General features: G+C 42.0%; 1 protein-coding gene across 4 annotated transcripts in view; it reads left to right on the top strand.

Annotated features, from left to right (window-relative positions):
- The window catches only part of lhfpl2a (LHFPL tetraspan subfamily member 2a), a 38,694-nt gene extending 25,577 nt beyond the window's left edge, over positions 1–13,117 (top strand). For all 4 annotated transcript variants that reach the window (XM_080868764.1, XM_080868766.1, XM_080868765.1 and 1 more), the window contains 2 exons: positions 3,914–4,747; positions 11,936–13,117. In XM_080868764.1, coding sequence (XP_080724890.1) covers positions 4,330–4,747; positions 11,936–12,192 — 675 coding nt within the window. In that variant the 5' untranslated portion in view covers positions 3,914–4,329 and the 3' untranslated portion in view covers positions 12,193–13,117. The remainder of the gene's footprint in view (positions 1–3,913; positions 4,748–11,935) is intronic.
- Positions 13,118–14,731: the final 1,614 nt, after the last annotated feature.

Genomic DNA, 14,731 nt, shown 5'->3' with positions numbered 1-14,731 from the left:
TTACAATGAATGTCTCAACAACTACTGGGTAGATGGAGTTGTTTTCAGAGCCATTCATGACCCCATGACTTAGGTGAACATCTAAATTTTGCTTAAGTCCCATTATGAGTGGAATTATAATCTTGCCATGAAATTGGTGTCCACGAAATCCAGAGGATAAAAGTACTCCACAGAGTCAGCTAAACGTAATTGTAGTGGGAGACTGTTTCAAAGGGTTGGAAAGGAAGCCACACTGCTAAAGCTCAGTCCACACCTAGTCTTCAGGCTTGTACGTAGAATGACCAGCAGATTCTGAGATTCTCATAGAAAACTATGAGTAGCAGTGTGTTTGATATAAAGATGGACTAAATAGTTTAGTTCTTTGTAATGTGAACGTATTAATAGTCTGGCCGCAGCTTTCTGTATCGTTTGGATGCATGAGAGATCAATTGTTCAAGTTAGTAATCGTAATTGTGATGAATATGTTCCTCTAGTTCCACCAAAGATCAATTTAGAAATGTTCCTTAAATGAGAAAAACAGGAACAAGAAAGGTTTTTACATGAGAGTCAAACCCAGAGAGGAATCAGATATTTCTCCAAGTTTTCAAACAAAGGATTTACTGGTTAAACAAAATGAAGTTTTGTTGGTGTCTAAAACGAAGTAATTGATAGAGAGCCAATCATTAATCCTGGGTAAATGCTGGACTAGAGTGGACAACGTATCCAACTGGTGAGGCGTAAAAGACATACACAGCTGAATGTCATCAGCATAGAAAAGATAAGAAAAGACTGAATGATGCGAGCTGAAGGGAAGAAATGTAGAAATAAAATAGTATTGGTATTAATGGTTTCAAGAGGATGATGCTCAGTGACTTAAACAATCCATTAATCTTTTCTTCTAGCTACACCATGAGTTTTTTTTTGAGTTTTTTAGTGAAGTGTCTCCATAGCTTTGAGATTAAATGCTATGGAATTTAGTAGACATAATCAAGTTAAAATTTGGTTTGCGTCCAAGTGTAGTTTGGTCTAAATGTCATATGCAAGTATGCTAATGTGATTGTGTGTAGATTTGAAGGGCATTGGCATCGGCATCAGGAGCATTTTAGCATTAGCTTAGGAGTGTACCCTAAGCTAATGCAGCTGAGGCGTGTTCCTCTTTATTTGTTCATTTGTTTCAACAAGCACAATATTTAATGGCTGCAGGACAACTGAGATGAAACTCTGGAGAAGTTCCTTTTCTTTCTAACAGCTGGTTACTTGCTCACACTTTATGGGAGTATGTGTCAGATGCAGGGAGTCTTGTAGATGGGGATTAGTGTTGGGTGTCACTATCGTGGCAGGTGCAGTCTGAGGGCTGTTAACTCTTTTGTGTATGTAAACTGATCCTCAAATAATCCTCTATCTCCTGCCTGGTTACTCTGGGAGTATAAAAGACATCATAAATCCACCTCAAGCCTCACATTTATGGACTACCATGCTCCACTCTAGCTTGGGAAACCTGCGTTCTTCATACCTGTTCAAATCTGTCTGTCTGGGAACAGGAAGCAGACGTCTGGGTATATATTGTCACAAATACCAGGTGCATTAATTGAACCAGACTTGTTTAAGTACCCAAATTCAAAGAAACTTCACAGACATAGAAACCTGCTAGTTGCCTTTGTGCATCTGAGAGGCATGTGGTGCAGACACACTATGGCTGAGCAAGGTCAAAGTTTAAGGCTCAAGGTCTTCAAATATTTTCCAGCTGGTTTAGATTTTTTTTTTTTGGCTCCAGTGTGTTTTCAACAATATTTCTGTCAGGGAAGAAATAGTCTTTGCAACTAGCTAGGAAATGTTTGACTAAATACTTTAGAGTCAAATATTAAATCTTAAATCTTTATGTCAGACATTATTCAAAACACCCCTGAGACATCATCAGTTTAAGGCCTGGGAAGAGTTCTTCAAAAAAGTGAACTGTATAAGTGTGCATATGTTCTCGCAATTGTTCACGGTGAAGCAACGAAAATGCTTGTGATTCATAAAACTAACTCTGGTCCAACTCCACTGAAGCAGCTCTCTGTGCCTGTTCTTATGATCTCATCTGCTTTACACAGTCCAAACATATTGTACGTCAGCTCACACACATACACAAGGACCACAGATCTGGCTCATTTTCTCCACTGGAAAAGACAGGGGGGTTGAGGAAGGCGAACCGCTGTTGATATCTCAACAGGGTGACAAAGATCAAAGTTTGTGATGTGCTCTTACACACACTTACACACACACACACACACACACACACACACACACACACACACACACACACACACACACACACACACACACACACACACACACACACACACATACTGAGTGTTACACAACGGGATGTAACCACAAGGGGACGAACGTCTGTCCCGACCCTCTCTGTAAGGGCACTCCAAGGGCTGGGCAATGGAAACCTCACAGTGCGGGCGGCACACGTGTCAACAGTGGCCCCCGGCTCCCTTTGCTGCTCTGCCAAACATTGGTTGGAGAATGACTAACAGACTCCCCAGAGGCAGCAGGGAAACCATGGCACAAAAAACCCTCAAAGAAAAGAAACAACTCTCAGCTTTAACCTAGAGCTGTATTTAGCACATGAGCACAAATACTTAAAAGCTCCTATATAAGCTCCTTTTAATCTTTTCTGGCGTTCCTGCTTACATTTGTTAGACAAAAACTCTCTGTAGGTTATCTACAGGTTGACATTTTATCCATCTAGTCTTGAGACAGCCTTGGGTAGGGAAACCATTTTTTTCTGTGTAGTAAAATGAATGATATCTCTCACCCGAAAGGGGTTTTATTGCAGTGTAATTATGATATGTAAAAGGTTTGCAATAAAATAAAACTTGGCGATAGCAGGAAGGAAGAACTTCTTTTTAACAGGAAGTTTACAGCTCAATTAAAAACGCTTTTGGAAATTGATAAATGGAGAATTCAATAGGAAAATTCAACTATTATTGCTAGTGGAAGAACAATCAGATGAATCCACTTAGTAGTAAGACCACATTATAAAGAATGACTATGAGTCTTGAATTCAAAATTATGAAGTATATATAAGATTTTTCAAGAGAACATATGCCATTTATAATAATCTATTAATGTGCATTAAACTAGTTCAAATTAGTTATAGCTTGTGATAAAGTATAGAGGGTTTCAAATGGAAACACCCATGCATGAGGTTTGGAGCTTGAGTAGCAGTGTATATTTCATCCGTGTGCTGTGCCAGATGTGCATTTGAGACCACCTGCTGCTTCCTGTTTGTATCATCTTTGACTCTGCAGAATTGCTGCCACTGAGGTTATCAGTGGTTGTGTGACAGCCGGACGGCCGTTACGCTATCAGCCATTGACTGACCCCAGGTCAGCTGTGTGGGCTGCTTGATGAGAGGCCTCGGGCTTGTTTTTCTCTTCGTCTGCATCCGCTCCTCATTCCTCTTTTTTCCAAGTCTATTTTAACCTTTCCCCTCTTCCCCCACAGCACACACACATATGCACAAACGAGCACAGGCATAGATAGAAATGTTCTGTTTTTCAACACTTTAAAATTTTGCTGCCTCAATCACAAAACTTTACAGGGAGTGCAGAGCCTGATCTGTGGCCTGATCACAAATCATTCAACATAAACACAGCGAATGAGGCCCACTTCAAACGAGCATGTCTCTTCACAACTCATTAGACTCCCCTCTTAAAGATCTACACCAGGAGCCTCCCTGCCTCTTTTCTCTGTTCCTTCTGCACACTCTTTTCATCCTCCACACTCCTGCTTTTGTAAAATATGATGGGAAACCGGGAGGCGTAACTCTGACCTGCACTTCCTCAAGCACAGCAGAAATGACTGATCATCTTTGAGCCTTTATATGTGCAATTAAAGCACTAACCCTGTTCTTGTCCCTCCCTGTTTTATCTTTTAGGTGTGTTTGATGTGACGCCAGCGGGCTGGCTCAGGGAACACAACTTCAATACAATGTAGACACCAAAAACCAAGCACAATAAGAGTCTGAAGACCGCACCGACAGGAGGGTGAGCTCAAGGAGGAGGAACCTGCTGTACTGAGACAACACCAGGTTAAGATAAGGAGTGAGAGAAGTGGAGAGAAAAACAGAGAAGGAGCAGGCTGTGAATCATTGACGTGAACCTTTTGTGTACAGCGGTGTCACCTTCTTCTTCCTCTGAAGGGTTTTCACTCGCTCTCACGTCTTCGCTGCAGAACGATCACAACCTTTGCTCTCTGTCTTTTGAGGACTTTCTATCCACAATCCAGCGTTTCATCTCTCAGCAAGTAAAGGTCTTAAATCGCAACAGAGGGAGCCATCCAGCCACCGTCAGCATGTGCCATGTTATTGTCACCTGTCGCTCCATGCTGTGGACTCTGCTGAGTATTGTTGCCGCGTTCGGAGAGCTCATCGCCTTCATGAGCACCGACTGGCTCGTTGGATTCCCCCGTGCATCCGATGCAGTTTTCGGCCCCCATGGGGCCACCACAGCCGGAGAGGCTTACAGGCCCACTTTAGGCATCTATGGTCGCTGTATAAAACTGCCTCAACTGCGGGGAATACTGTGCGGACCGTACGCAGTCCACTTTGGAGAGATTGCCAGCGGGTTCTGGCAGGCTACTTCTATCTTCCTGGCTGCAGGGATCCTGTTGCTGTGTGCCGTGGCATTCATTTCCGTCTTCACCATGTGCTTTCAAAGCATCATGAAGAAGAGCATCTTTAATGTGTGCGGACTGCTGCAGGGAATTGCAGGTGAGATTCTCACACAATTTATATAAAACAGTTTTGATATTTAACACGACTTTGAAAGGTTTGGCGCCCATACTGGTTTTTGGTCAGATGCTCAAATTTGTCTGATGGATGGAGAGCTTTAGAAAAGCACACGCCTTTATGGGCAGTAGCTTTCCGAAAGTAACAATCTGACATCCACACTTTGGCAATGATTGACCAGATCTGGAGGTGAGAAAGTAAACGAGGTCTTAAACTGCCTTACTTTTCACATCAGTGATACAAAGAACATATAAGCCGTATTTAACAAATATTTGTCTGCTTTCTGTAATGCCAAAACACTGTGACTGAACGACTTTAATCTTCCTCGTGCTTGTTTTTCTCGTACCTAATGAGGAGTCAGTTTAGACTGAGGACATGGAGTTGAGAAATACGTGTTCAAGTTTTGTAATCTGAAAGAAAGTTTGTTCATCTGAACCGTATTGTTTCTGTTCATTCCTGCGGCGTCCACGGTTCATCAAGGTAAATGAAACGCTGTGCTCTCAGTTAAACACATTCATTATGAGCACCACAACTCCCACTGCTGGAATTATGTGTTTTATTCTTGTGGAGCCCTCAGTGAGTCTTAACCCAAGCAGAAGTTTAAAGGGCATGGTGACTCTTTGTCATCAACTGGAGCAACTACCGCCCAAATATTTATTCTTCACGCAGTCAGCTGGAGCTTTCTGACACTCCTCTGGTCTCCAAAGGGGTCGAGTACGCATGCGTATCTCTCTTTATGTGTGACGGCCGTACATTCTGTGTCTGTGCCTGTGCACATGAGGTCAGATCCCGGGCCACTTTGACTCACTGTGGTGAATTATGGAAGGGAGGAGGCCATGAGATCATGCTCGCTGAACCTCATCTTTTTTTCACAGAGTGTAGCCTTCAGCTCTCCGGTGATTATGGCTGTCCTCCCCCACAGTTGTTTATTTGTGGGAGGCCCAAACAGAAACGGTGGGTGTGTAGACAAGGATAAGCCAAGCTGTACCCTCAGATCTATGCAGGCCTGCTGACCTGAAAGAGCAAAATCCATTCAGCCAGTGGGTGGCTCCTTTGAATGCATTTCTTTTCATTAAGATTAAGTTGCTCAATGTTTATTTAGGACAAAACATTCATTTACCAATGCCTCTATTCAGCGGCATAACCTTAACTCAGTGAGTTAATGTATAGGAGACAGATGACTCTTTGTCAGCTATCTTAAATTTATTATGCTGCTGATACTGAGGAACTAAACATAGATTTCTCTGGCTATTATAGGCCATATTGAACAAGCAGAAATCCTTCAAAACACTATTTGTAATGCCAGTCATTAGGGCTGAACGATTATGGAAAATAATCTAATTGCGATTTTTTGCCCCAATATTGCGATTGCGATGCGATATGCGATTATTTTTTAAGGTCTTTGTCTTCTGTATTATTAAACAAAGACAAGCAATACATCATATAGTATGGCCAATACTATATTACATTAATTTTAAACTGTTCTTTCCTGGAAGACAGACCTCTGTTATGATGACATGAGGTGATGCATGAATTGATGACTGACATTTTTATTTAACTTCTTCAATCACAACAGTATATTTGAACATACACAATAGTTTATTTTTAGCTTACAAACATCTGAGCATAAAGTGCTGACAAGGAACCCTGGTGTAAACATTAAAATGAAAGTCAGTACAATGTGCAGATTGCAGAAATATACATAAACAAAATCAGTGGCTTTACCACACTCAGTTTTTCGACATCTGTGAACTACTAGACAGTCATTCAATTAAAAAATAATATTAAATAAATAAAACTAATAAATAAAAAATACACACATCTTACTGATCTCTGCAGTCAGTAACATTACACATAAAGTGCAAACATAATAGCAATTGTATAAACACACACACACAAACACGCCTTTAAAATTTAAAGGCGTGAAACTGGACGGTCTAGCCTTCTGAATCAGAAGGCTAGTTCTGATTAGCGTCACCGCTGTCTCGGTGGAGTTTAATAAACTCGGCCGTCTGCTTCTTGCTATCTAAAATATAACCAGACACTGGTGTAAATTCTCGACTGTCTCATACTTCTGTTTAATAAGTTTTCTGTTTGACGTTTAGTCAGCTGTGTGAAAACCAAGGAGGAACCCACCCGGGGGATTAATAAAGTTTTATTTTATCTAATCTAATAACTTTAATCTCAGCCAAACCGATTTACTCACGAACAAACAAAACACTGAAAAAAGCCCAACAATAACATTTTTAGGTTGTCTAAGTGACTTATATATTACGTTTAACCCGAGCAGCGAAACTCCGCGGTGATCTGAAAATGATGTGCCGGGAGTTGTGCCGTTCTCGGCCGCATCAGTAACCCTCGAGCTCCCGGCTAGCTGTCGAGCTGGTGGGTAGCAGACGCCTCTGAAAACGTCGAAGCACTTTTGCAAATATGGGATATCTTGATAAACCGAGCAGATATTTGATGTTTACACAACTACTTTCTCGCCTGAAAATATGTTAAAAGTTTATTTTGTGACCCAGAAAGATTAGTATGAGTAATTTTAAAACTTAGTAGCGGCCGCCATTGTTGGAAACTGGAGTTTGGCTGGGCCGCGCTATGAATTCTGGGATATGGTAGTAATTTGGACAGCCTTCGGCGCGTCGCTGTGACGTAATCGGTCTACAAATGCGGCCTCAGGAGGATGCAGCCCATGAATTTGGACATGTCCAGAGTATAATCGCAGCCTTTGCGGTTAGAAAATTGCACTTGATCATGTCGCGATATTATCGCAAATGCGATATATCGTTCAGCCCTACCAGTCATTCTTTCTTTAGCTTTCTACATATGAGGAGGTGGCGGTGTGGCAGAACTACTTGGTTTTATAATATACATAAAAGTCAGTCCTATACTATTTTCAGCTTGAAAATAAATGAACATTTCAAAGTCATCTTGAAAGCCTACAGAAATTAAAAAACAAAACAGAACTCCCTACTCCCAAGTACCTATTTGACCCATCACTAAGTCATACAGTGACTTGATCAGTTTAAATGAGTTTACCAATAAAATTTGTTGCAATTTGAAGTGATCGGGTGACAAGTAAGTTTGCTTCCTATTTTGGTAAAACAGCATTTGCGAGCAGGATTCAGGATTTAGCATTAAAGATTGTTTCCTGAGATCCTTGCATGTTGCTTTCCAGCTGATGTTCAGTTCAAACAGTTTTCAGTAACAGATTGAGGTTAGAGTAAATGCAAAATGAATGTCTGTTTCCATCCGCTGCCATTATGAGAAAGCCACATGTGTTTATAACTAGACTAGTTGTTGCAAGGAAACTCCAACTAAAGAGCCACTTTGGAAGTCAACAAGGAAGTGGTAATTAATAGACTCAAAAGAATTTTGGTGGGGTACACATTTAAGTAAGCAGTTGAACATTTGCTAAGCCGTACAGCGTCTCAGACTTCTTCTTTGGACATGTTCATATTCACTTCAGAATAAGTTGGTCATATATCATTCGAACTTAGTTGCAATTTTTTTTTAAAGTAGATAATAGCCTAATAGCCACCAAAGTAATGACAAGAGGTTTTTGGGTGCAGCGCTGTAAACCTGTTTGTGGCCAATTTCACGCTAGCAACTGCCAGGAAACACTCACCAGCTTATCAGGGCATACACATTTTTACCTAGGGAATGCTAGTTACCAGGGAGTCGCTCAATTTGTTCCCCATAACACACATTACTGACTAGCATGGTAAACTACAGTTTACACTGAGAAGTATATTAATGATTGGATTGAATCCATTCATTTTACCTCTGTTTATGTTCCAAAGAGTGATGAAAAACAAACCATCCTCCACACTGAGCCCAGATTGACGGTCATATGTCAGGTGATCTATAAAAGTGGATTCATGGCCCCACAAAGCACAGTGTTACATAACCGTAAAGTCCTCTATTTACATATTAAGTCATTGGATTGCGGGAGACATGGTTGAGATAAAGAAAAGGGGAGAAATGCACCCCTGAGTTTCCTCTTTGTTGAGAGGATGAGGATGTGAAAGAGGAAAGGGGGCGAGGAAAGCATCAAACAGTTGAGGAGGCGGGAGAGTTTCTTTTGTGCTTCCGAAGCACTGTTTTCAGCCACAGGATGAGAAAGGAGATGGTCAACTGCATCGGTATCTTAACAGTGTCACTACTTCCTACATTAGTCAGCCATTGTGCTCTACAGCCTTCTACTCTACTTTTCACGAGGCCAGTGAATGATATCACAATCACTTGATATCCATCACCAAGGCTACCACACCGACTTTTCTACTATCATTATTTCCACAATGCGTGCCGACCCTCCGGTAATGAGAAAACTGGAGCCAGACGGCAGATGTTTGGGGAAATGATTGACCTCAGATAGGAAGATTGCGACTCTCTTGCCAGAGACGGTCACGTCATTTCACTGGAGTGACTCCCAAACCTATTAACCTCGTCTTCACATTCGTTGATGTCACTTGGACTTTGTACTTCAGCCTCTGCAGTCTTTTTTATACGACGCCTTTCTGATGGCCGCAGTGTCCCAGATGCAATTTAAACAGACAAATAGTTTAAGCTCAGATGGTTTTGAGATTTCAGGAGAAGTTCAAGTCATTCCTTTCACCTTATGCAATCAGATAGCTAAAACAGACAGACTCCTGTTGAAGGTCAGCCGGGTTAAACTTTGCATCCTGCAGGCGCACACTTTAGGGGCCCTAAAGACTTGTTATACCCCAGTTAAACTTGCTGTACATTTACTAAAATGACGTACTCACTCATCGTCACTCAAGCTGAAAGGGATTACAGATAGAGCGGCAAACAAACAGGGCCATAAAACTGTCTCAGATTCTTGCACGTTCTGTGTCAAATACTTTTATTACCTTCCATAAACTTAAACAGGTTTAATCGGTGACTGTGACTAAGCTCCAGGCTGGAGGAGAAACAAAATAAAGCAGCGTCTTGCGGGAATTTAAGCTGTGCTGTTGAGTAATGATGACTCTCACACAAGATATCACGTTACATAAAAGAGGGAAGCAGACTTGTCAGCTCTGAATGATAAGAGATGCGATTCCCATGCACTGATTAGCTTTTCCTGTGGTTACAGCGGAGGTGTGGATGTTTCATAATGATGGTAAACAACTTTTAAAACCAAACTAACAACCTCTCTTACTGAAGACAGAACTGACAGTTTGGAAGTGAACAGAGACGCAAGCCAGTGCAGAGAGAATAGGGTGGAGCACACTGGGATATTAGGTTAGAAGGTCCAGCTTGAAGGTGGAATGGGAATGAGTGTGTGTGTGTGGAGTGGGGGTCTTTGGAGGGGTGGGGTTGTGAATTAAAACCATGCCTTCAATCCATCAGCAGAGCCGGTCTGGCCGTTAGGGCAAGGCAGCAACATGTGGAAAGAATTTATGACCTAGTTTTCATTTCCCTGTTTAATACGATATTGGGTGCTTTAGAGAATGGGAGGAGGAAGAAAGAGGAAGAGAGATTAGAAGAGAAAAGGCATGTTCTCCGCCAGACTTGAAGCAGGCTACACGTGAGGTTTTCATGGAGCGAAGCTAACAGGACCTGCTTGTTGAAAGAGAGCTAAATCCTCGTTCCCTGTCTGGCTGTTTTATTGTCAGTAATTGTATTACTGTAAATGCTTCCTCCTGAGCTTTGATTGAAGGCAGACTCCTCGTCCGGCCATCTGACCTCGTCCGCTGTCATGGCAGAGCAGAGTAGAAGAAACGACGCAAACGCATTTAGAACGAAGGTTGCCTTTCCATCTATGAGACAAGCCGTGCGTGCCGAGGGGCTGAAGCCAAGCTGAAGAGGCAGAGTGGTAGAAGTGGGTCATGGTAACACAGGAAGCGACCCCCCTCCTCCTACAAAGACTCAGGACGCCGGAGGGTTGGCCAGTGACCGGGCCAGGCGGGAAAGTCCATCGGCTACTTTTATCCTGTTGATCTAGTCTCTGCTTTGTGCACAGGATTGAGAGGTCTTTCTGTCATACATCAGACAGGAAATCATTTCTGCCAGTTTAAACGTTTTCTTCTTCTTTGTGTCCTGATAGGATGCTTGAGCTGCCAGCACGCCGCTGCGGCCGGAAATGTTTTTTATTTTCAAGAAAATAATCTGCCCGAGTCTCTTGCAACAGTGACACTTTACTTTCACCGTCACCTACTTAGCACCTATGCGGCAAGCACTGCTTAATACATGTTTAGAGCACAGGAGGTCTTCTCGATGCACTGGTGAATCCACATTGAGTTTATGGAGTCACTGCTTTATCATGTCCTCTTTGATGGATTTTCTTGATGCCGTCCCCTAGATTTCATTTAAAAAGTCTTGACAAGAATGTGTCCAAACCTGCAGATGTCCCTCCTACCGTTGAAGCAACCCTGGCCGCTGCATAAACAGACGCAGTAAAACAAAGCTGTAATCATATTTAACCATATGTGATTAGAATCACGGACAAATACTGACAATGTGTTTATATATGTGCACGGATTTATAAACATGCAGACGAGATGACGTGGCGCTCCTCGGTTAATTGTTCACATTGAAAATAACGTTTCACTCAAAAGCCACTTGGTAGATTTTCCATGTGCGTTCAGCTGCTTCTCGTGGATGAAGTTCAGCTGGCACAGAAGTATTTCTGATGCTTTTTCTTCCCTCTTTATTTATGTGTGTAGACATTTTTAAGATTGCAGCTGTTCTATATTGTAAAAGTCATCTGAGCAAGAGGCCTGAATGTTGGCCAAGATAAGGAGCTGTGCTGACGCTGTGTTTTGGGTGTTTTGGGTTTTCTTTGTAAAGAAAACTCATCTTTCTTGACGCCACTGTTACAGAGTGTTGTGCAGGCTAACTGCTATTCCTTCTGCTTGATACAAGCATGCCGTGAAAGCTAGTCTGTCTCTGAAATGAATCCACTCCTAAACTGTTGATATGATGTGTTCGCTTACTGACGTACATCATGACGTTACTGCTTAGCTTAGGAAATTTGGGATTTCCATCTGTAGCATGCAGGATTAAAATTAAAAAGCTGGTGAAAGCCTGCTTTGAGTTAAAAGCTCTTCTGCTGTTGAAGCGCACCGTATTTCAAGGTATAATAAGCACAGGGCTGCTACATATGCTGGATTTCATTACAAACACTTGAGTTATGATGTCTTTTATTTGTTTCCCTTCTTGCAGGTCTGTTCCTGATCCTAGGTCTGATGCTGTACCCTGCTGGCTGGGGTTCAGACAAGGTCCAGCTGTACTGCGGACCAGACGCGGCGCCGTACCGCGCCGGTCTCTGCTCCATGGGCTGGGCCTTTTACACCGCCATGGGTGGCACTGTGCTCACCTTTGTCTGCGCTGTCTTCTCTGCTCAGGCTGAGATCGCCACCTCCAGCGATAAGGTTCAGGAGGAGATCGAGGAGGGCAAGAGCCTGATCTGCCTCCTGTGAAGCTCAGATAACACTTATTGTGCAGGTGGGGGGAGAGAAGAAGGATGAGGCAGAGATGTGCCACTTATGATCTGGCCCTCTTCTGCCTATTCAAAAATAAAAAAGCTGGCCTGTGAAATTGAGGGCCCATTCATTGTTTACCACTAATACTGACTCTTATTTTGTCTCAGTTTTCTGTTTGAAGTGGGAGAAACTTATAAGTGCCAAGTTTGTTTGTTTTATTTCTAAGTTTCTGTCTTTGTCTTTCTGCCACTAGAGGTGCTGTGTCTGTTATGTATTCATTTTAAGCATGTGGATGCCCTGCGAGGCATTGTCTGTTACCACATGTTCTGTAAATAAGCGTGATTATATATATTTTGTACATAGTTATGATCGCAGAATGATGGTCAGCTGGATCCAGGCTGGGCTGATGATGTCACTCTTGCCTTAAAAAAAAAAAAACTATGAAAAAAAACTTTAAAAAAATAAACCTGGATCTGTTAACTGTCAACAAGGGAACCACTAGTCAGTCAGAATAAACTGCTCATAAAAATAAATGGCCTTTAGCTCAGAGTGGATGTTCTTTAGAGCTTACAGAATGTACTATTTGATTAATTAATGTGTTTGTAGACGCTTGAAATGTATCGGTGGAAACGATTCTTCACATGGACTGCACAAGGACGAGCAAAGGAGGCTCTTCGGTGCATTTTGTTTGTCAAATCCTAACATGAAGTGGGCTTAATCCTAACCAGTTGACCTGTGAAGTGTCTGGTGCTCCTCAGCAGACATCCTGTAATCTGTGCACATGGACTGAATGATGAGGACACATAAATAAATGAAGTATTGCTGTTGTTAAGTAACTGGTTCTGGGAGTGTGTCATACAGAGTGTCCTGTCTATTCCCATTTGTTTCTGCCAAACAAATAAAAAGGAGGGGGGAAAAATAAGTTTGGTTTCAGTTCTTATCCAGGGAGAGCCTTGCTGTGGGGAAGGGGGGAGAAGGAGGCCCAGCAAGTGGAGCAGCCAGCTTGAGACCTCGGTTTGGCCCTTGAGGTGGGGGTGGGTGCATTTTCCAACCAGTGGGTGATCAGTTTTTCCACTGATGCAGAACTCAGCTCTCCATGTGTGTACCTCGTTTTCAGTGGTGTAATGTAACTAAGTATATTTAGTGAAGTATAGCTTTGAAATACATGTTCTTTAGAACTCTGAGCTACTGAACTGCAGAAGAAAACAATATATTTTATACAGTTAAATAATAAACCAGTTTGATTAGCGTCTAGCTAGGATTCATTATCATGTACAGATCTATCATCTAAATTAATATTGTTTTGGTTATATATGGTATATTGGGTATTTTGTTGACAACTTGATTTTGTAAAACTATAGACTGTATGTAAAGGATGAATGTTGCCACCTTTGCATTACTTAGCCTTTTGTGAACTCCAGTTTGGAAGCCTTTAAATTAAGCATCTCCAGAAGTGGATATATTAGGTCAAGAGAGCAGATAATGAAGTTAAAAGCTAATATTAGCCACCTTGTTTATCAACAAGATTTCTTGAACAAGTTCTTAGCGCAAACTAATGCACAGTAAGCCATATTATTTGTGAGACGAGTGCATTAAAATGCTCCCAAAGGTAAAACGCACAATAAAACATGTTCAAAAGGCCCAATTCAATGACTGGATTTAGCAAAAGTGACTACTAGCATTCAGTTAGCGACCTAGTCTGTACTTACCGTGTGCTTAATGCAAAAACCTTTCACTGCCTAAATGGACAACAACACATTTCTCACCTCTAGCATCTGTTTGGCCCTTTTCCTCCCCCAGCACTGAATGCCAATACTTGCACTCAACCTGAGTGTATTTGGAGTTCCTTCCACAGATGTCCCGGCCTCCATGTGGACTACAGAGAAGCTTCTAGCTCAACCCTGTGGCTCCCTTCCTCCACTTCAGACTTAGCTCAAACTAAACACAGTGCTTGATGACTTCCAGATTAGGCACATGACAAATAGTGCAATCTGAAGAGCGCAGCAGAAAGTCAGGCCTGCTTTGCTGCCATAGGCTTTTACTTTTCGCTTCTCATTTTCCTTTTGAGTCAGGAAAAAAAAAACTTAAAGAAAAGAGCCAGAACTTGTGAGCTTTGTTTCCTTTCAAACCAGGAAGAGGAAAATTTCAGTCTCACATGTTGATAAGTCATGTTAGAGAGGGACTTACACATGATTGTATGAGAATCTGGTTCAAATTTAAAACTGAAAAAGCCTGGACTGATGTCAGATTTTACCTTGACACACACAAAAAACTGTTTTTATATTGATATCCTGTCCCTATATGTAATGTTAATAAGGGTGGTTTGTAACGAGAAACCTCCCTCACTGCTGCTTTACTCAGATCCAAGAAGCTAATTAGTGACGTTCTGCTCATTGTTTTAATTTTTTGGAAATAATAACGCAACTGTAATCATCCAGGGGCAGCTGACAGTCAGAGGAAGCCCATGTGACAGCACGGACAGAGCAGCCAACAGCACATTGGGTTTTCACACACTCCTAGAAAATGTTTCAAATGC

The sequence above is a fragment of the Rhamphochromis sp. 'chilingali' genome, assembly GCF_963969265.1.
Source record: "Rhamphochromis sp. 'chilingali' genome assembly, chromosome: 2".
Lineage (NCBI taxonomy): Eukaryota > Metazoa > Chordata > Actinopteri > Cichliformes > Cichlidae > Rhamphochromis > Rhamphochromis sp. 'chilingali'.
Note: the sequence above shows the minus strand (reverse complement) of the source record. Positions and strands in the feature narration are given on the sequence as shown.